Consider the following 21,377-nt stretch of genomic DNA (forward strand, 5'->3'; position numbering starts at 1 on the left):
TCATATTTTAACCTGGTGACCAACAGCTCTAAAAAGAATACATACCTTATTGACCAGGTCTAAAGAGTGCATTGTCTTGGGCCCACTGATCCTGCCTCCCCACTAGATGGCTTACACCCTATCTATGAGACGCTTCTTGCAAGTATAGCCGGGGCCTAGCCAGGGCTCTAACATATGTACCCAACAGGGGCTCATTTACTAAGGGTCCGTGTGCACACTTTTGCCAGCCTTTCCGACGTTTCCGGGTTTTGTACGGCTGTGACAGGTATTTAACAGGTGTCTGCACTGGGATTGTGTTTCACGTGATCGGATTTTGGCGCAGCAGCGCTGGCTTCCATGCCACACAAATTGGAGGACGATCTGACTGATTTGGACTGAGCGAGGGATTTAACTTTCAAATTGTGTCGCAAGCAATGCACTTACATACACGACTAAAAAGATGGTAAAATCTGAGCGGGGAAGCGACACATGCAGGATATCGGGCGCACAACCTTAGTGAATCGCGGCGCAGTGCATTATTGTCGGACATTGCACTTTCGGTGAACTCCGCGGACCAGGTAAGGAAATGTGCCCCACAGTGTCTACCTAAGTAGACAGTGTGTACCCATACACTCCCCTGATTTCCGTAACCTTTATCTCGCTACCCACTAATATATTTTTACAGAGATCCCACCAGTTGGAGATGTGTTCCAGGAGGAGAGCACAATCCTGCACATTTTCTGGTTCTGCCTCGTCTCATCCCCTTTCTGGAATTTGGTTCAATCCACCATCAGTCGGACAATAGACCTTTCCACTTGACCCAATGTTGTGGCTACTTGAGCACTGCAGGATTACCAACCCAAGCCCATAAATGGTCTTTCCTCCCCCTCCTTGTCACGGCAGTGTGGTCCTCTTCTGTGGCTCCGCTGGTGTACCTCTGGCTCTCAAAAGTCAGCAACATTGTGCACATGGAAGAACTTTCTGCTTTTTTCATAGGTTTCTATGAAAAGTTCCACTCCAATTGGTCTCCTTCAGGCAATATATTTGACACTTTCTACTTGCTCCTTAGTTCATTGTCTGCCAGGTGGCAGCTCTACCTTCCCGCAGAAGGGTTAAGGGAGATCTTCCCTCCCCACCTCCTTCTGCTACATCTTTACTTCCCTGGATCCCATCCCATTTTTTTATACAAATATTATATACTACTGTTTATTCCTGGATCACGTTTTTTTTTTTTTTTTTTTAATACCTGTCACGTATTGTACTCTAACATTCTGTAAATTGTGAAAACAGAGAATCTCTTTTGACCATACAAAGCTGCAGACAGTGTTTGTTGGGAAGTAACAGTTCTCCTTACAGAGATGTTTCCAAATTAGGCGGCCTTGCAGGTGTGTGGAGACTTATAGCCATTGTCACTCCACTGGGGTATTTTGGGAAAATATGCAAAGTTTTCCAGGATGGGATAAGGAAAACCACTTTTAGCTACCTTGTAAAGCAACCCCTTGACATCAAGCATGACTTTCAGGAAGCCTAATGACATGATGAGGGATTAAAACCAAACCAGTATATCTATTCCAGAAGGAACAGACTCCCAACTGTACACAGCACTGTTACGAGGTGATTGCATCTCTTCAGTACAGTGTTGGGAACTGGTTTGATTGAGTGAGAGGCTTTTTATTACAGTCGGGATGTAAAAGTTCTCCTTACAAAGACTTTGTCAATTAAGGCTGCCTTGCAGGCATGTGGAATCTTATAACCATTGATGCTCAACTAGGGGATTCAAATAATATGCAAATAAGTTTTCCAGGATGGGATCATGAAAAACCACGCCTCTTTTAGGTACTTTGTAAGGCAGTGTTTCTTAACAGCCATGGAACGTGTGTAGAAGTAGTGGGAACATGCAAACAAATTTATATTCCAGGACTGTAGCTGGACTTGGAGCACTCTGCTGCACAGCCCCTCCTCCTGAATTGAACTGCAGTGTCTTGAATGTAAGAGGAACTGCATTTACCCAGTCTGGCCACTACAGAGAGATTTGAGCTGTTGTTCTGGCTGTTTCCCAGGACTTCTATTTAGCAAATATTTGTTAATTTGTATCATAAATACAGGAGTCAGATACCATTGTTCTTACCTTGAAGCATCCATGAACGACTTGTAAGCTATGACCGTCCATTCTTCCTTAGCCGAGTACCGTGGCTCCCGTGCCGTCTTAGTGGCAGTATCGTAATCAATCAAATAGTGGCATTTAGCAATGTCCAACTAGAAATATAAAACAAAAATAAACATTACATTACATGATAACCTAAATAAAACAGATTTTTCTAGTATGCAATCTGTTGGGTGGCTAGATATGAATGGGACTATTGGGGCACAGTAATATGCCAGCGCAGTTAGCAGCCGGACTCTACAGAGCCCAACGTTCAGTTCAATAAAGAAAAGCTGTTTTCTCCTTCTACATGGGTGCATGATGGATTTATAAATAAGTAATATAAATTTACACAATGATGTCTTTCCACCGTCATTGTAAATCCTAGAAAACAAGAATCTCAGAAGCCGTCTAATAGAGTCTCTAAGGAACATGACAGATGATCATCAGTTCCCGGGATTAATCAGAACGATGAGTATGAGGTCTATAAACCTGACTACGATAACTAGAAGATGCGGCAACAAATTATCCGCTAAATAAAGCGTGACAGAGTTATGCGCTCTCTCGCCATTCCTGTCTTCAGGTTTGTTCTCTAGACAAATACTCATGAAGAGAAAGAATATAGTCAATGCTCTTCTAGCGAGGAGCGAAGTACGCCAGCGAGAGGCAGGACGTCAGCCCTTTCACAATAATGGATTATTATTTGTTGATTTTGGCCTTCACTATAAAAGATTTCTGATAAAGACAATTCTGTCATCTGCAAGATGTATGAGCCATTACTGCCAAGATCTGCTTGTACGTAATCACGTGCCACAAAGCCGTGCAGCATGGACAGCAAAGGTCAAAGCCGCAGAGGCAAAAGGCGAACATTACAGCATAGAGAGAGCGTAGGGAAGATTGATCAAAACTGGCATTTCCTGCGCCTGTCTTAATCTCTCCTTCCAAAAGTTAAAGAATCTATGCCATTATCTCAAATCTGAGGCAGCTTGTCCTGGCCTAGGCGGCAGCTGATCGAGCCACGACACCAAGAGTAAGGCAAAGGAGAGTAGTCAGGAGCAAGTTGGAGGTCAATGGTTTAAAGAACCAAAGGCAAGGAAGTGAGGGGTCAAGAGCAAGCAAAGGTCAAGGCTGGTCAACAGTAATGCCATAGGTCAGGGTGGGCAGCAGAAATTCATAATCAGAAATGGCTGAGGTCATCACAAGAGGACATCAGGGCAGGAAGAAGATACCGAAATTGAGTGAAACAGCAACAAGAAGGAACACAAGAATGCAGCATACTTACGCAGACTGCAGTATGCTAGGAACCCTTACTCTTAGGGGAATTATGCCCCCTTATACTGGTTTAACTACAGTTTGGGCATGACATGGCAGGTAAGTAACACAGTGGCCATGAGTTTCCGGATGAGCATTATTCTGGTAACCATGGTACACGAGGAGGACAAACAAGCAGGTAGCCCATTATATCAGCTTATGATATACAGTCTACAAAAGAAACCTGCTGCAGCACCCAGGGCATAATCACTGGCAGAAGACATATACTGTCCAGAAATAAACTGCAACATTCATGAAACACGAGGCACCAGACGTGCAACAAATCTACGCGAGCTCATGATCAAAAGCTCGGTGCTGCAAGACTTTTGTAAACAGAGAGCAAGAAACTGGAGCAGCTACTAAACAGTTAAATCCTAACCTACAGAGAAGCTTCTGGGGAAATACAGATCGCTGGTGATAATGGGAAAAACTACTAAATAATTGGTCTCCTGGTAGATGGGAGATGAAGGATAACTTACAGGGAGAGAGCCACCGAGATGGAAGGATTTATGATCCCTTCTGTTACTACGAGGCTCCTGAATAAACAGTTTTGCCTAAAACCAAATCCTTGTTATTACACTGTAATCTCTACAGGCAAACCGAGGCACAATATACTGAGATCCCATTGTATATATGATCTCCGTGATGCCAAAATAAATCTCCAATTCAGCTTATTCCATTACAGAATTCAAAGTTTCTAAAAGTAACGAAAATATTCCATGTTTGAACGTGGGGCTCCTAACACAACAATATGTTGATCCCTGTTACTCTCTGGAGTCTTCCGACACATGGGAAATACTGATCTCTGGGTAGAGCAGAGACTCCCCACCCCCAGTCCATGATTGGCTGAGCAGACAATGTCCTATTTCCAAAAAAAACCATGATAGTTGGTCATACTAATTAGATAAAATTCAATTAAACCTCACCTTTCCATCATAACAATCTTGCCAACCTTCTAAGGAGTTTGGGGATGTGCAGTGTTGGATTGGCCCACTAGAGAGCCACCAGGTGGGCCCCATACTGGACCCCATAGAGACAGCAGAAGACAACCCAATTTGGAGGTTACTAGGGTTTATTTCCAAGGGGATGATAAAGGGTAGGCCTCCAGAATTATTTTGTCTGATGAGCCCATGGAACCCCAGTCTTGATACTAGGGCTGTAAAACTCACACCCAACAGCAGATCTTAGAGAATGAAGAATGATGCAGCTTGTGAGATTCCATCATTCCCAATCCTTTTGTAAACTTCCTAATTTTTGGGAAAGCTGAAGATATTGGAACCAACACCTCAAAACTCGTAAGCATGGCAAACTTTGGCATGGCTTAGCGGTTAGCATTACAACCTTGCAGCGCTAGGATCTAGGGTTCAAGTCACAGGGTCAACATCTGCAAAGAGTTTGTATGTTCTCTCCGTGTTTGCATGGGATTCCTCCGGGTCCTCCGGTTTCCTCCCACACTACAAAAACATACTGGTAGGTTGATTAGATTGTGAGCCCCATTGGGGACAGGGACCGATTTGGCAAGCTATGCGCAGCGCTGCATAATCTGCGTGCGCTATATAATAAAGGAATTATTATTATTTTACGCATGCATCTAGTTATGGCCACGAATTGTATGTTTAACAGCGTAGCACAATATGGATCCATAAATTCATCAAATCTATTCATTTCAGAATACAACATACTGGGGCAGATTTACTTGCCCGGTCCATTCGCCATCCAGCGGCAAGTTCTCCGACACTGATTCGGGTCTTCCGGCGATTCACTAGAGTAGTGCACCCAATGTCCACCAGGTGTTGCTGCTGCGCTGAAGTCTGTCGGAGTTCACCAAGCTATACTGGGTGCAGGTAAGTGCGTGTCGAGCAACACAATTTTTTAAAATATGGCGTTTTTTCCAAATCCGTCATTTTTTTTCCGACGGCCACACCCCCCAATTTCCGTTGCGTGCATGCCGGCGCCGATGCGCCACAATCTGATCATGTGCGCCAAAAACCCAGGGCAATTCGGCGCAAATCAGTAATTTTCGGGAAACCCGACGAAAAAACGCAATTCGGGTTGGAGAATGGATATAAAAGAAAAACTATTAATATATGCAACAGAAATCAACAGAAAGTATAACCCCCCAATGTAAAAGTCTTTGACTGGCACATAAGGTTGCACCCACTTGCAGGGTAGGGGGTCCCCACTAGTTCTGACCTGATCTGCACTGTGCCCAACATATCCAAATAAATAAGCACATGCTGCACCCGTACATCTGTTAAAATGTTAATTTGGCAGCTGCTGTAAAAATATTTTTCCAAGCAGAACTTGTTTTCACGGCTTAAAATTTGCTATTTTGATATGCTGGAGGAATTTCATTCTCTATTGGATTTGCCATGTCACTGACTGTTCTACCTCCCAATGTCGGGGACAGCATCTACACCCCGGCTAGTGAGACACAAAGCAAAGCAGTGTGTGCAAACAGGCCGCTTCTCCAGGGGACAACAAAACAAACTGAGGATTGACGTCACGGAGGCCACTTCCAGCCAGGGATATTATCTTCCCTATAAATATGTCTCACACAGAGCTCCGAAGAAATAAATCACATGCCTGAATTACTCAGCTGTAGCGAGCACAAAAGGAGAACCTGCATGATGCGAAGAAGCAATTAGATTCAATTTGGGGGCCGAGCCTTCATCCTGTTCTGTGGCTTCTAAAGCTTTCTGGCTTCTGGTGACTTCTCTTAATAGCTTTGGCAATTTTTATACAGCCAGGCGAGTAAGAATAAAAAGTAATAATCCGATTGTGTGCTCACACAAATTTGTCGCAACGAAAAAAGGAAATTTGTGGCCAGTCCCGTATTATTAGGAATATTCTGGCTAAGACTGCTGAAAACACGTCCAAAAACCATGAAGAGACCAACCGATTTACCTATTACAGGATTTTTTTTTAATGCAGTTTATAGCTTCAAAAATTTTACAAGTTTAACCATTCTCCCCTCCATACACTGGCAATACTATACTTCTCATACGTTGTACATAGTGTGTGCTGCATTGTGATGTTAATCCTGCCCCCGTGCACCCACTGGAAATATGGAAAGGCTCTGAACCCCCCCCCCCCCCCCCCTGATATATCCGGCGGGCAGCTGTGCAATGCCCTGCTGTGACTTGGTTTCCTCATTATAGCAACATAAATTTAGCCCTCGTTCACATGTTTCACTAAAGCTCTGACTCTGGAGAGGGGTTTACATTACGCTGGGTGGAGACCTAGCCGCCGCCACCACTCGCTGGGTGGAGACCTAGCCGCCGCCACCACTCGCTGGGTGGAGACCTAGCCGCCGCCACCACTCGCTGGGTGGAGACCTAGCCGCCGCCACCACTCGCTGGGTGGAGACCTAGCCGCCGCCACCACTCGCTGGGTGGAGACATAGCCGCCGCCACCACTCGCTGGGTGGAGACATAGCCGCCGCCACCACTCGCTGGGTGGAGACATAGCCGCCGCCACCACTCGCTGGGTGGAGACCTAGCCGCCGCCATCACTCGCTGGGTGGAGACCTAGCTGCCGCCACTCGCTGGGTGGAGACCTAGCCGCCGCCACTCGCTGGGTGGAGACCTAGCTTTGTTGACACCCTGGGTGGATACCTAGCTGCTGTGACTCACTGCTCCCCCTCCCCTCTTTATAGACCTCTATGTAACATGACACATCAGTGCAAGTCTTCCATCTATCTTGCTAGCAATATGGAGTTCAGCAGGAATTTCAGAGTGAAAAGCAGATTGCAAGGGAAGAAGGGATGACGATAAGGCCCGTTCCACACTTGCGAGTTTGATGCAATGAACTCGCATCACACTCGCAACGAATGCTGCCGGGAACACACAGCCTGAACGCTGCACCGCGGGAATAAGGCCTAAGATATATTACACAGTTTCTTGTCTTTACTTGTACTATTAATAAATGCAAAGTTAGTAATGCCAAAAAGTTACTGGCCATTTAATGTGTTATGTGTTTATTAGCTTTTGTGGGATCTACCAATTTGAGATTTGCATTTATGGGAACTGTAACACAGGAATATTTGGAGATATTGTGCCCTTGGATGGCGGCAAGCATCGGATTTGCTTCGGGGAATTCCTACAAATAGTTAAATTCTTACAGAAATTTCAACCTGCTGCAAAATGTTGTTCTGCAGCACTCCCGCAGCAGACTTCAAGCCAAAAAGCGCACATTATTATTACTCCCCTCTCTCCTTCCCTGTTGATCCAATCTGTAGCATTCCTCTAATAGCCTCTGACAATAGAGCTGACGAGCTTTTCAGAGTCGCAGCCCGTGCTGATTTCGGCTGAATATGCTGCTGATGGCGACGTGTGGAGCTACGTTCTAAGCTCACAAGACGGGTCCTGAATAGGATGGTAACAAGCTCTGCTTCTCCCGGGCGTTCAACCCAGCCTTTGGGAAACGGGGCTGCTGGAAGATAGGACACGACAATGGAAGAACAAGTCGACGGAAGACAAAGCCTGGTATATAAGCGGGGACTGCTGGCCAAAAAATCAGAACGCTACTCTTTTTCCTTCTTTTGTCCCCACCAGCGAGACTATTAAAGTCTCATTAGCGGTACTTCTTGTTACAACATACTACAATTAACTAAGTCAGTGGTTGGCAAAAGAAAATAGGAAGGATGTAAAATCTATATATATTAACTGAAATTTAACTATGTCAGTGACATTTGGACCCTATTCACACAGTATTCTGTCATATATGAGAGTCTATGCACAGCGCCACAACCTTGTGGATAGCAGAACTACAATTTGTTCTTCCAAGTAATCTCATACATTGCAGGCTGCTCAGTAGGAGTGTAATTTCTATCATATTGGAAAATATTGGAGTAGGCACACTACTTGCCAATATTTATGCTATCCAAAGAAAACCAGGGAACCATAATATGGTGGACCAGTCGAACTTAAACTAATTAGATTTATTTTAATGGCAATTCTAGTAGCAACTAGTTTACCATAATAAACTGTAGACAGTGCTAGGTATAGGCCCTGGAGATCTGTATAACCATACCTGTGTGTGTAGTAAGGAGCAGCAGGACTGTGAATTTTTAATCCAGCTTTGAAGCTCTTGCAAGTGCTCTAGGAAGGTCTTCCAGACTGAAGAGCTTTCTGCTCTTTGCAATGACCTGTTCCAAAGCCCCTCCTCTCTGCTCTGATTGGCTGCTATACGTATCCAGCCAAAATCCTGATACAGCTCCTACTAGTAGCAGAGGGGAGGAGCCGTGGAGCAGCTCAGTACAGAGAGAAGAAAGCTCTTCAGGCTGATAGACCCGGATACTTGAAGGAATACTGCAGAGCTGGATAATAACTTTACTTTTCACAGCCCTGTCACTAACAACATGCACAAAGATATAGTTACACAAATCTCCAGGGTCAATACCAAACACTGTGTGTAGCTTTGTATGGCAAAAACTGCTGACAGATTCCCTTTAAGCAGGGCCGTGGAGTCGAAAACATAACAAAATCTGACTTCACTGATGTATAATAAATTATATAACGTATTAAATTACCTTCAAATATCTGTTCCATTCCTGATCTAAGGATTTGGACCAGGGGGAACAAAATGTATTGGTCCAAGGGCAGCATTGTAAAACGGCTCAACTTTAAAGGGAAACTGGGACACCAAACAAGCCACAGGCCCTTAAGGACCTGTGTTTTAGTGTCCGGAATCGCCCTGTATAAGATCCAAGTTGGGGGGAAAAAAAACAAACAAACATTAAATACTTATCTGCTCCAGAACTGGCGCTGCCTGTGTGGCGCGTGCAATGAAGCCGGGGTTATCTCCTAGCTTCATCAAGCATCGCGACAGGAGGGGCACGGCAGAGATGACTTCAGATGTGAGTCTGATGTGCCCCATAAAACTGACATTTAGGTAAACGTAGCTCATAAAAGCTTTTTTGGGATCCTAAACCACAGCTCCATATGGACCTGTAGTTGGTTTTGGGTCCCAAATGGTGACAGGTCCTCTTTAAGGGGTCGCACCAGTAACAAGCACCCAAGATACACCAACAACCACAATACAACAAAAAATGCCCAGCCCAGAAATTAAATACCACACTACAGCAATAAAAAACACTCCAGAAACCAAATAATGCATTCACAGTAGACTATAATAGTGAAGACCCCAGAGCAGACACAATTTTTAAGAAAGAGACCCTAGAGCAGAACTGCATCAGTAGCAGGATAGGACCCAGGAGCAGCACAGTACTGGTGCATATACAAAGTCAGGACATGGAGTGGTGTGGCTGAAAAAGACCCGGGAGCAGTGATAACTTCTCAGCTGCGGTCACCACTACCCAGCCTCCTACACCAATGAAAACTTAAATCAGTTATGGAAGCGCTCATAGGACTCCGACTGTCAGTAGGGGAAGTTATGCAAATTGATGCTTGACAGGCTGCATGTGGAATACCAGACACAGGATTTGACATGAATGTGTGCTGCGTTTTTTGTACATGCTCAGGGGGTGAAGCTCCTCAGCTACAGATTAGAGGAAAAAGGCACAGGGAAGGAATGCTCTCATGCTAGAGCGCCTGGGAAAACAGGGCTGTGTAGTCGGAGTCAGTGACCATCTTGGTGGAGCTGAAGTCTGAGTAGGAGTTAGGGAAATTGAGGAGTCGGAAACGACATACCGACTGCACAGACCTGTCTTTAAGGTAGGGCTATAGATGAATATTCTTAGGATCAGTTGGCTGTCATATATGTATGGAGGTGTCCCACAGCAAATGTCAAAGGAATGGAGATCAGGCAGTTGGATTTTAATATGCCCGCTCACTTTTTTCCAAGGATGACTGAGGTAACTGGCAGCATCTTGCTTGCCCTCAGCCAAGTTGTGTATATATGTGTATGGTGGAGTGGTGAGGAATAGCTGGTTTCTGGTTTCGTATAGCGTCCAATTCTCCTATGTGGATAATTTAATATTTTAGAATAATTTTAAATAATTCTATTTGAATCTTATAACACACAAACTACTAGGGGTATTACCAAGCCCTTCATCCCTCCATCTACAGTAACCATACTAATGTGCTCAATAAAGAGAACCAACTAAGCAAAATATGCAAAAACACTTAAAAACTTTATCATTTAACTTTATAAATAATTACAATTTTTATAAATAAGCAATGTATAAGCACAGACAGAGCCTGCGTTGCGATGACGTCAGCCACTGCTCTCCTCTTGCTGTGTGCAGTCAGAAATAGAAGTGGATTGTGAGACAGGTCTGCGTGTAGAAGTGCAGAATATTGGGTCCTATTCTGATGGAAAGCTGACAGATTACCCGCAAATCACGCCCAGCGTGCGACAAACACAACGGCGCCGAAGCTAAAAACGTTCCCAACGTCACCGCAAATTAACCTACAGGTTTGCAGAGACAATCGTGAACACAAAGGGTATAATAAAAGTTGTTTTATTGCATAGGGAACAACCTATTAGGTCTTTGTTTGTGAAGCACAAACCTCTGCTGGATTTCCTTATAAAATGACGCCATGCTGTGCGATAATCAGGCCGCTAAAAATACACAAAAACCTCATAGACAACGGGTAGTTCATGGACTGAAATTCTCATTTAGTCGATGATTTGTACTGTACAAGTTACAGGACCACAATATTAATATACACAATCCATTTGCTGCTACCATTACACTTGGGATGATGTCCACTTAACCAGAAATTCAAAAATTTTAAGTTTTGCCTTGAAAGCTGATTTCAGCATAAAATAATAGTATGTTCTACAGAGCTTTGGTTTTCCTCTTTGAAGTGTGAGGGATACTATTTGCCTAGTTAGAAATGTTGCATCCCTAAATACAGCCGGACTACGACTACGTGGGAGATAACAATATTGACAGGAAGTTGTTACATCCATCATTTTGTCTTTGTTTTCCAATATGTATAAAAGAGGAGGAGAAGCACAATGCACAGACACTCAAAAATTATTTCAGGGGTAAGATATACGAGGGAGGTTCAATAAGTACCCGTTTTAGAAATGAAGACACCATCTTTTTTTTTTATTTTTCAACATAGTCCCCTTTTAGAAAGATACACTTCTCCCAACGTTCCTGCCATTTTTTTAACCCTTCAAAAAATAGGACCTGTCGAACTCTCCAAAATACGCCTCTGTCTCAGTGATGAGCTAAAATTTTTTTCCCGTGAGCCATTTCTTCATGTTACGGAACAAGAAAAAGTCGCAGGGAGCCAGATGGGGTGAATACGGGAGGTGCGGCAGCAATTCATAACGCAATTCATGCAGTTTGGCGGTGACAACTCCGGATGAATGTGCTGGTGCATTATCGTGGTGAAACAGCACCTTCTTTTTCTCCAAATGCGTCTGTGTTGAGTCGGTCCAATAACTCACTGTAGTATTGTCCAGTGATCGTTCTTCCTTTTTCTAAAAAAATCCATGAGGATGACGCATTCGCATACCAAAAAATCGGCGCCAAGACCTTTACGGCCGATGGGACCATCTTCACCTTCTTTCATTAATCTTCGGTTTCATCAACGGTGACAACTCGACACAAATAGATCTCGCTTAAATTGCTCCAAACACAGCTTCAAAGTTAACAGCCGCATCCGCTTGTTGTCCACCGTGAGCAATCGCGGCTCCCATCGGGCCGACAATTTTTTCATCGCCAACTTATCATGTAAAGTATTAACTGCCGTTCCGGTCGACACACCTACGGCCTCTGCTACTTCGCGCACTTTTGTTCGTCGATCAGCGAGTATTATGATGTGGACTTTTTAAATGATTTCCGTGGTAACCACGTCTGTCGGGCGTCCTGGTCGCTCTTCAGCAAAAACGGATGTTTGCTAAAGTTTAAATTAGTTGAACCAATATCTAACTGTGGTCAGAGATGGCGAAGTGTCCCCATAAACAGCATCCAACTCTGCTTTTATCTCCTCGCATTTTTTCCCATCCAAAAACAAAAAGCGAATTACCCAACGATAATGCTCTTTTTCCATCTTAGCAAAAATCACGAAAAACATGTCTGATTTAAATGGCTGCCAAATCCAAACTAACCAATTCGATCAGTCTGCAATTTTTGCCGTCGTTTGATAGATGGCAGCACACCATGATAACACCAACTTCCCTCAGCAAGGCCCTCTGTCGTCAAGCACGGGTACTTATTGAACCGCCCTCGTATAGTACATATTAGTTCTCATAATATAACAGTATGCAGTGGGTGGGGTTTGCAGATCTTGCTTTTGGTGTAGGTGAGTTTATCCTGCCTGGAGAATTTTATTAAAAAAAGACTAGCATTTTAATAAAAGAAAATGAGAAAAAAATATGACTTAGAACTTAACAACTTAGATCTCTTAGAACTAGAGATACAGACAGTTAAAGGCAAGGTTAGGAATGTGAGCTACAGATAAAAATCCAGTTTGCACTTATGTCTTTGAAGGGAACTTGTTTCACAAATAGTGAAGTCTAGATGGAGGTTCCCATAGAGCCCTATAAACTAAATGCCTCTGTTCTTTTAGCTAAAAATTGTTTCCCTCACATCTCCATAAAAACAACTTTGTTATCTTACCTGGGATCCAGTCAGATCCAGCAGCGAGTCAGAGGGGCGTGTCCTGCCATCCTCACTCACTTCTGCTCCTCCTCATGCCACGCCCCTGTCTCTCACCATTCAGCACTTCATGTCATGTGACCAGTGTGATGTTAGCTAAGGTCCATGGAGGCTGCTGTGATTTCATGTGATCGGATACATACATGGGCTACATTTTGCAAATGTAACCTTAGATAACATCGCCCTGGTCATATGACATGAAGTGCTGAATGGTGAGGAGGCGGCATGGGGAGGAAAGGAAGTGAGTGATGATGGAAGGACACGCTGCATCTGGCTGTATGCCAGATGAGATAACAAAAACGATTTTATGGGGATGTGAGGGACAAAATTTCTAGCTAAAAGAAGGGTGGCATTTAGTTAATAAGCCTCTATGGGAACCTGTCACTAGCTGTATGTGTGAAAAGTGTGGTGACAGTGTCTGTATTTATCGTTCTGTAGATCACAGACCAAGCCTGATGTGATCTGAACGGTGAGATTTTTTCTATAATACTGTACCATTTTTCTAGGAACTATAGTAGATAAAACACTTCCACTGCTTCCTCCAAACTTGACTCATCTCAAGCTAATATGACTCTTCTCTTCTCATTTTTACATGACTTGGGGAGATTGATAGGTAACTGCTTTAGATTTCACATAAAAGAGAGAATTCTACCTAAAGGGACTACTAGTAGTTAAACTGGGTAAAATTTAAGTCCCTTTAACCATCTTCAGTCTCTGCAATTTTCTGGTTTACTTCCTGTTCCAGGATGTCACTGACATATACATATGAACCCTGTAACGGGGTCACCCCTAAGGTCACCCCTGGGTTTCCTTAGGCCCACCAGAGAAAATCAATTTGGGGGTCCACTCTTCATTATCCCCCAGGAACTATACTCTGACAGCCTCCAAATTGTGGTGTTTTCTGATGGACCTATGGGGTTCAATATTGGGTTGAGCCAGGGCCGACCGGAGGCTCCTCTGGTACTCTGGGGGGCCAGTCCGACACTGGGTATGCCACATTACTAATTCGCCCATAATTAGCCTGTAATAATGATAATATGCCCTATGGCACTCCTATGAACTATAGTATTGGATGAGTTGGGATCAATCCTATGCCATCCCCGGTTTTCCCAATGGATTAAGTAGGAACTAGTCTGACGCTGACAACAGACATGACTCTCATACACAAGCAGAATACTGTATCATATATTAATATTACAGATGTTACTCACGTATCTAGATGTCTCTTCCCGATTCTGATCATTCATGTCCTTGGGGACAATTCTTGTAGCTTGTCGCCCCTTAGCATAAGGCTTCGGGAGTTGACCTCTAAACTCTGATTCAATGAACTGAAGTTGCCAACTATAGGAAAGAACATGAAATTTGTATGAATACAAAACTGCCTGGATACTATTTATACTGTACATATATAGAATCCTGTCCATATAGAATTCAGGTTACACTTAGAAACCTGTGTGATACATAATGGACTGTCTGATCCTTTAATGTGAAAATCTGTCACCTCTAATGAAATGTCTGGTTTTAGTAAATATTTGACCCGACAAAACTTTAATTCTGGAGAATTTTATTTGTAAAACTCTTTATTAATCGCTTTCCACAGGTATTCCAAAATTTATCATAATGGGCATTATTCACATCAGTCTATAAAACATGAAGCAACAATTGAACTCACTTGTCGGGAAGTAGAAAGCTGCTTGGAAAGCGATACCACTCTTTCCCCACACACACATTCACGGTCTTGCTCTCCGGTACAGTGTGAATAGATGGGTCCTTGGCAATTCGGTAAAATTCAGGGTACAAATCTAATGGTGCATGGTAGCCTAAAAAACAGAAATATTGTTACTGTGCGGGTCACTAGAGCACATTATGATGATGCTGGTCAGCGTTGGGGTCTCTTCATTTAGGAGGAGACGTCTTTAGGATAGGCCATCAACGTACATAAGATGAAGAAACCCTTTATAGGAGGTTGTACCCAGGGGTGTAACTTTAGGGGGTGCAAAGGTCACGATTGCACCTGGAGCCAAGAGGTTTACGGGGCCCTTATGGTGTTACTTTCCCATATGAAAAAACTAGTACTATAAAACATACATTATAGTCAGAGGGCCTGGCACAGACTTTGCACTGGGGATCATCCGTTTCTAGTTACTGGTTGTACCGATTGTTATAGTTGTAAAAATGTGATAGGACTGCTAGGACCACCACCAATCTCGAGATCGGATCCATGACATTTACGAGAATGGGGGCCGGTCCATAGGACCCCCGTTCTTGTGATCAGTGGGAGTCCCAGCAATAAAACTCCAAACAATCAGATTGTCACCCCAATCCTGTCTATTACGGAGAACAATAATACTTAAAACGATCCCTTAAAAAGGTTCTTCTCAAAGTCAATGACAATGAGGTTCTAAGCTCAGATATTATACCCCTAGATACAAAGCCCCAATCCTAGAAATCGGAAGAATGAACTCACCCCTAAACAAGGCTATGGAACGCGAAAATGACAATAGCGCGAACAACAGGACGGTGCCAATAGCGAGCCAGTTGGATGAAACCGTATAATGTTCCAAGCGGTAACGCTGGAATAAGAAGTGGTAACATTTCTAAAATGAAAAGAAAAAAGAAAGGTCCACAAAATAAATCTAGAAAAAGAGCTGTTATAACATTGTGGGTAGGCATTGACAATTCAGAAATTGTTGGCCCTAAAAGATATAAAAAATACATCTTTTGCCTCATAGCTTAATCTGAACCAGTCCTCTCATATTCAGGCATTTACAAATTTCCTATGCAAGTTCATTCAATTCTCTTACCCTCTTTTAGCTACAGCTCAGCATCAGTCTTGTATGTTAGGAGTTCAGGGGGTAATCCTACTCGCTAACAGACAGCGGACTCTGTATGGCCGGCAATAACTGAATAACACTGCCCACTGGACTCATAGATAGATCAGAAACATTCAATTATGCCTTTCCCAACAAAACAGCTCAGCTCCTCCTGCTCTATAACATGCTGCCTGCAGATAGGACACTATGTACAATCTGCTCATCCTCTCCTGCTCTATAATGTAGCGCCTGCAGATAGGAGACTATGTACAATCTTCTCAGCTCCTCCTGCTCTATAACATGCTGCCTGCAGGTAGGACACTATATACAATCTGCTTAGCACCTCCTCCACTATAACACACTGCCTGCAGATAGGACACTATGTACAATCTGCTCAGCTCCTCCTGCTCTATAACATGCTACCTGCGGATAGGACACTATGTACAATCTGCTCAGCTCCTACCGCTCTATAACATGGACAGACAGGACACTACGCACAATCTGCACAGCTCCTCTTGCTCTATAACATGCTTCCCATAGATCGGACACTATGTACGATACGATCAGCTCCTACTGCTCTATAACATGCTGCTGGCTGATAAAATGCTATATTTAATGTTCCGTTTAGCAAAAAAAAGTCCAAACCAGGCCTAAAGTGTGAATTGTTAATTTCTGGTGATATGTTCCCTGTCCACAGTGATTCAGAAAAGCCTGACAATACAACAGATGATTGAGCATCAGGAACACTTGGTAACTGCAAGACATTTTCCATTGTAACACGGAGACATCGCATTGTTCTGCTGGACAATTCCTCTGTTCGGGAAACTTACAGGATGGAGAATAACAATAATCTACAGATGGTGATAGAACATTGTCTGGCGTTTCACTTAAGGAAGGTTATTGTTCTGGAAACCTCTTTGATTCGTCTTAGATTGGTCACTATGGTTTCTATTCTGACGTACGGTGACATAGGAACTACATACAAGGATTTATCTACGCCTGAAAATTATCCCGGGTGAAGGGCCTTAAAAAGATATTTCACCGTTGTGTCTCCTCTTCTAGGATCCTTATTCAACAGGCTTAGGAGGGAAATATGAGCAACATCTGAGCCCACAAGAATCCCATTTTTAGTACAAAACACATTAATTTGTGTATAACTATATCCTTCAACTAGTTATCTTCACCCTCTCTGGGTTCGGTGGCCATCTTTAATAATCATGACGGATCATAAGACTCCATCCGGCTCAGTAGCTCACTGCCCCCCTCCTCTGTATCAGTGTGCATACAGACATAGCCAAAATCAATGAGAAGGATCACCCACCGGACACCTAATAATAGCAAAGGCAGAGATTTACAGGAAATGTTCAACCAGGATAAAGGACAGTAAACCAATAACACTTACAGGCTGGTGTGTGCCCCTGTGGCAGGTTCTGCTCTTCCTTTAGCTTCGTATGCCCCTGTTTTTATAAAAAATAGACTTTAAAAATTACGCAAATGAACCTGAAGGGCTCTTGGATCAATTGGCAGCTATGGGGCCCCTCAGTGTCTTTTGTAGAAAGCTTTTTTTTTTTTTTTGTAAAAACAAGGGAATAAGAATCTAAAAGAAGAGTAGATCCTGCCAGAGGAGGCACACACCAACATGTAAGTGGATTTGTTTTACAATCATTCATCCTGGTGGTAGATTTTTTTTAAATTGAATAAAATAGAATCTGCCCCTACAAAATGATATCAGCTTATCTCCTCTTACTCTATAACATGCTACTCTTTACAATCAGCTCAGCATCTGCTCTATAACATTCTACAGACAGGAAATTATATGTGATATGCTTAGTTCCACCTGATCTATAACATACTCCCTGTGGGAAGGACACAATGTACAATCTACTCAACATCTCCTGCCCTATAACATGCTGCCTGCAGATAGGACAGTTTATATAATCTGCTTTGCTTCTCCTACTCTAACATTCTGCAGACATGACACTATCTGCAATATGCCTAGTTCTTTCTAATCTATAACATGCTGCCTGCAGATAGGATACTATGTACAATCTGCTCAGCTCCTCCTGCTCTATTACAGGAGGCCTGCAGATAGGACACTGTGTACAATCTGCTCAGCTCCTCCTGCTCTGTAACATGCTGCCTGCAGATAGGATACGATGTACAATCTTCTCAGCTCCTCCTGCTCTATTACAGGAGGCCTGCAGATAGGACACTGTGTACACTCTGCTAAGCTCCTCCTGCTCTATAAAATACTTCATGCAGGTCTAAGTACAATCTGCTCAGCTCCTACCACTACATAGGATTGTATGTAAAACATATATGGGAATGTAGGTAAAACATAGAAGGTTCCCTTTAAAAGAGACTCGCCCCAAAAAAAATGACTTTTTCTCCATCTTCTTATTAATTATATCTCAGCATTAAACATTATTACTATGCAACAAGAGTTTGTATGTTTTCAGCAAATCCAGCTTCCCAGTATAAGCAGGTTTTGATGAATAATATCTTCTATGTAAATATTAGTGTGGGCCCGGAGAGAAGTGTACATTACCTGCAGCGCGGAGAGGGCTACGGCCCCACACAAGCAGATGAGCGGGTAGATGGGAAAGAGAAACCTCTCCTCTTTATGTGGTCGAGTGAAGAAAATCAAAATCCAGATGTACATTGGAGCCAGTGTGAGCCAATATGGTCTGCCGAGATTCTGAACTGCTGGAGCAAATAGAACGGTGCAGTCAGCAGGATACACCATGGGGCAGACATTTCCATATCATGGACATCACATCTCTCCAGACGTGTTATCTAAAGCTGCATTGAGACTTCTGCTGGCTTCTTCTAAAGATAGCTGTCAATATCTAGTCCTTCTGATTTCCCATGTCACACGAATGCTTGGTTGAGCATGCATTTGTTCTGATCCCCCCCATACAAATGGATGGTTGACCAAACTTCCTGATCCGCTTGGTATATAATCGGTGTATAGCCATCTTTAGATCTAGATTTTTCATCTGTATTGGGGATACGCTGCTGCTTTATGATCTAGCGTCTACTGCTTAGTGGCACTGGTTTTCACTACCACACGCCATTCAGGTATACAGCAGTTATCCCACATAGACATTGACATTGGAGTCCATCCAAAATATAGTACGTTAAAGGGAACTTATCAGATAAACTAACCCACACAAAGAAAACAAATCTTTTAAAACAGCTATTATACAGCAGTCCAACTATCCCTATATTGTTATCCCACATACCTGTAAAGTTTCACAGTTCGTTTGTAAAGTTAACTCACCACCTACGCATATTGATGTTCTTCCAGCTCTGCCTTGCCTCAAGCTTAATGGTTGAAAAGGGGAATAATTTCTCTGCAGCCAAGTAAACTTAGCTCTGCTACATCATTGACCCCTTCCTCAGGGAATGGAGAGAGACGTTGGCTGTGTGTGATGCTGAAGAGACCTCAGTTCCTCATTTCTCCCTCAGAAATCTCCAGCGAGTCACACAGCAAGTGTCTCTATCATTCCCTGAGGGAGGGGGAATGAGCTAAAGGCACGACTGAACAGCAAAGACATGAAATACGCCAGATTTAACTTGGACGAAAGACGATGATCAGGGTCATTTGTATAGATGGGTAGTCAACTTTATGAACAGACTGTGGAAGTTTACAGGAATGGAGAGGAACAATATAAGGATAGTTGTACCGCTGTATAAAAGCAGTTTTCAAAGATATGCTTAGTTAGTGTGGGTTACCTTATCTGATAGGTTCCCTCTAATGAGCTCTCTTATTTTATGTCTTAAGAAAGCGATCCTATGTACAGTGGTTTTCCTCCATACAACTGGCATCAACAATTGGTAGCTCCCGCTTTGTATACAAAATATAAAATGACACTTATTTTGTTTGAGAAGAAGACATTTTAGAAGTAAACATGTTCACGCTGACATGACCACTATACAAAGGACTAAGTATTCTGATCTGCCCCCCCCCCCCATATAGCTTCAGCATCAGATCAATTTTAGAACAGTTGATCAGAGTAGGATATAGGTGCCAGACTCCTACGGACCTGATAATAATGACATCCTAAGGATAGGTCAACAGAATCAAAAATGGACCAGTGTTCCAAAGAAGCCCTCTAAAGTCCAGTTTACATCTAGGTCCTAAGTTATTTTAAACTAAAAACATTAGTGGTTGAACACATAGGACAGGTACAAGTCTTGCCATTAGTACTTTCCTCAGTAGAGTCGGTGGAAAGACCTGGACCTGCTTTGTGCGTTTCACTACTCCTGGTTTTGACCCAAAATAATTGAATAAAATAACTGAAGACCTAACAAAGATGTGAATTGGGCCTAGAAACTTGCGCCAACTACAAAGATAACTAGTAAATCCTTACTGTTAATCTTCTGCAGAAGATGCTCCATCAGCCACGTCAAGGGCAAAGCAAACAAAGCCATGATGAACACCACGTTAAAGTTGAGGAAGCCATTGATGAAGTAGAAAGGCCAAGGTTCTGTACCTGAATAGCAAAAAGAAAAATGCTTAGTTTATCAGAGACAACCAATGAGGTAGTCGGGTAGAGTTGGAAATATGACTGGGAGCCAATCAAAATCAGAGATAGTATCTTACATAGGAAAATTTTATCATGTGATTTTACCTTTAAATTAGAATTTCAACGAGTCTAAAAGAATAAGCCTCAACGTGAGAAACTGCCAGAGAGGAACAAAGCTGTGACCATTTCCAACTTCCCTGAAATAACTAAAATTGCTGGAACTAAAAGGGAACTAATGTCAAGAGACATTTCTAAGTAAGGAAAGCTCTTCCATTTTATTCCAATCACAGCGAGAGCTTCCGCGACGTACGGCACACTCCTCGTGTAACACAATGATTAAACACTCGATGTGTGATGGAACATGTCAAGTGTACTTATTGCAGCTAGACAGTAAGCAGCATAGTTAGAGCCCCGAGTATATCTGTATTACATCGCGTTTATACGCCTGCAGGTTTCCATTAACTTTAAATGCTGCAGTTTAGCGCCTGAGGGCTCTCGACTATCACGTCAACTCTTCAGAGACAATAAGCGGTGGGAGAAACGCAACCTGATCGCTTCTCTCACAACAGATTTGGGACAGAGAAAGATTTCACTTAGACCTGAGACTGCATGTACAGAAGAAGTGCGACTAATGCAGACAAGATGGCGATAGGACCTGTACTCCGCACCCACTTCATAGTATATAATACTGCAAAAAGACGCAAGTCCAACCTTGGTCTTTTGAGACAAGATCTGAGGAAGGGGAGGTTCTCAGAATCATATACTCTCAACGATCTTGAGTTCATCCTACACGTCTTTAAATCTGTGACAAGGTGACAGAACCCAAGCCATCATTTCTTTACTGCTCCAAATAATCACAGGGTGAAAAGTATTTTATAAACTAATACAAGGTGAGCACCCCGCTCAGACCATCATCATCCATTCTCTGAGATTCCTACAAAATCCCATATATAGGAGGATCCCAGTAAGAACGAAGCAGAATTTGTTAATAAGGTATATTAGAAAATTGTTCATCA

General features: G+C 43.0%; 1 protein-coding gene across 3 annotated transcripts in view; it reads right to left on the bottom strand.

The window, feature by feature from the left end:
* The window catches only part of ALG9 (ALG9 alpha-1,2-mannosyltransferase), a 72,118-nt gene that overhangs the window by 23,875 nt on the left and 26,866 nt on the right, over window positions 1-21,377 (bottom strand). For 2 of the 3 annotated variants that reach the window (XM_072155745.1, XM_072155743.1), the window contains exons 9-14: window positions 20,206-20,328; window positions 18,378-18,535; window positions 15,484-15,613; window positions 14,689-14,836; window positions 14,228-14,357; window positions 2,108-2,235 (exon numbers count right to left, since the gene is read on the bottom strand). In XM_072155745.1, the coding sequence (XP_072011846.1) occupies window positions 2,108-2,235; window positions 14,228-14,357; window positions 14,689-14,836; window positions 15,484-15,613; window positions 18,378-18,535; window positions 20,206-20,328 (817 nt within the window). The remainder of the gene's footprint in view (window positions 1-2,107; window positions 2,236-14,227; window positions 14,358-14,688; window positions 14,837-15,483; window positions 15,614-18,377; window positions 18,536-20,205; window positions 20,329-21,377) is intronic. The other variant, XM_072155744.1, reaches the window with a different exon arrangement.

The sequence above is a fragment of the Engystomops pustulosus genome, chromosome 6 (assembly GCF_040894005.1).
Source record: "Engystomops pustulosus chromosome 6, aEngPut4.maternal, whole genome shotgun sequence".
Classification (NCBI taxonomy): domain Eukaryota; kingdom Metazoa; phylum Chordata; class Amphibia; order Anura; family Leptodactylidae; genus Engystomops; species Engystomops pustulosus.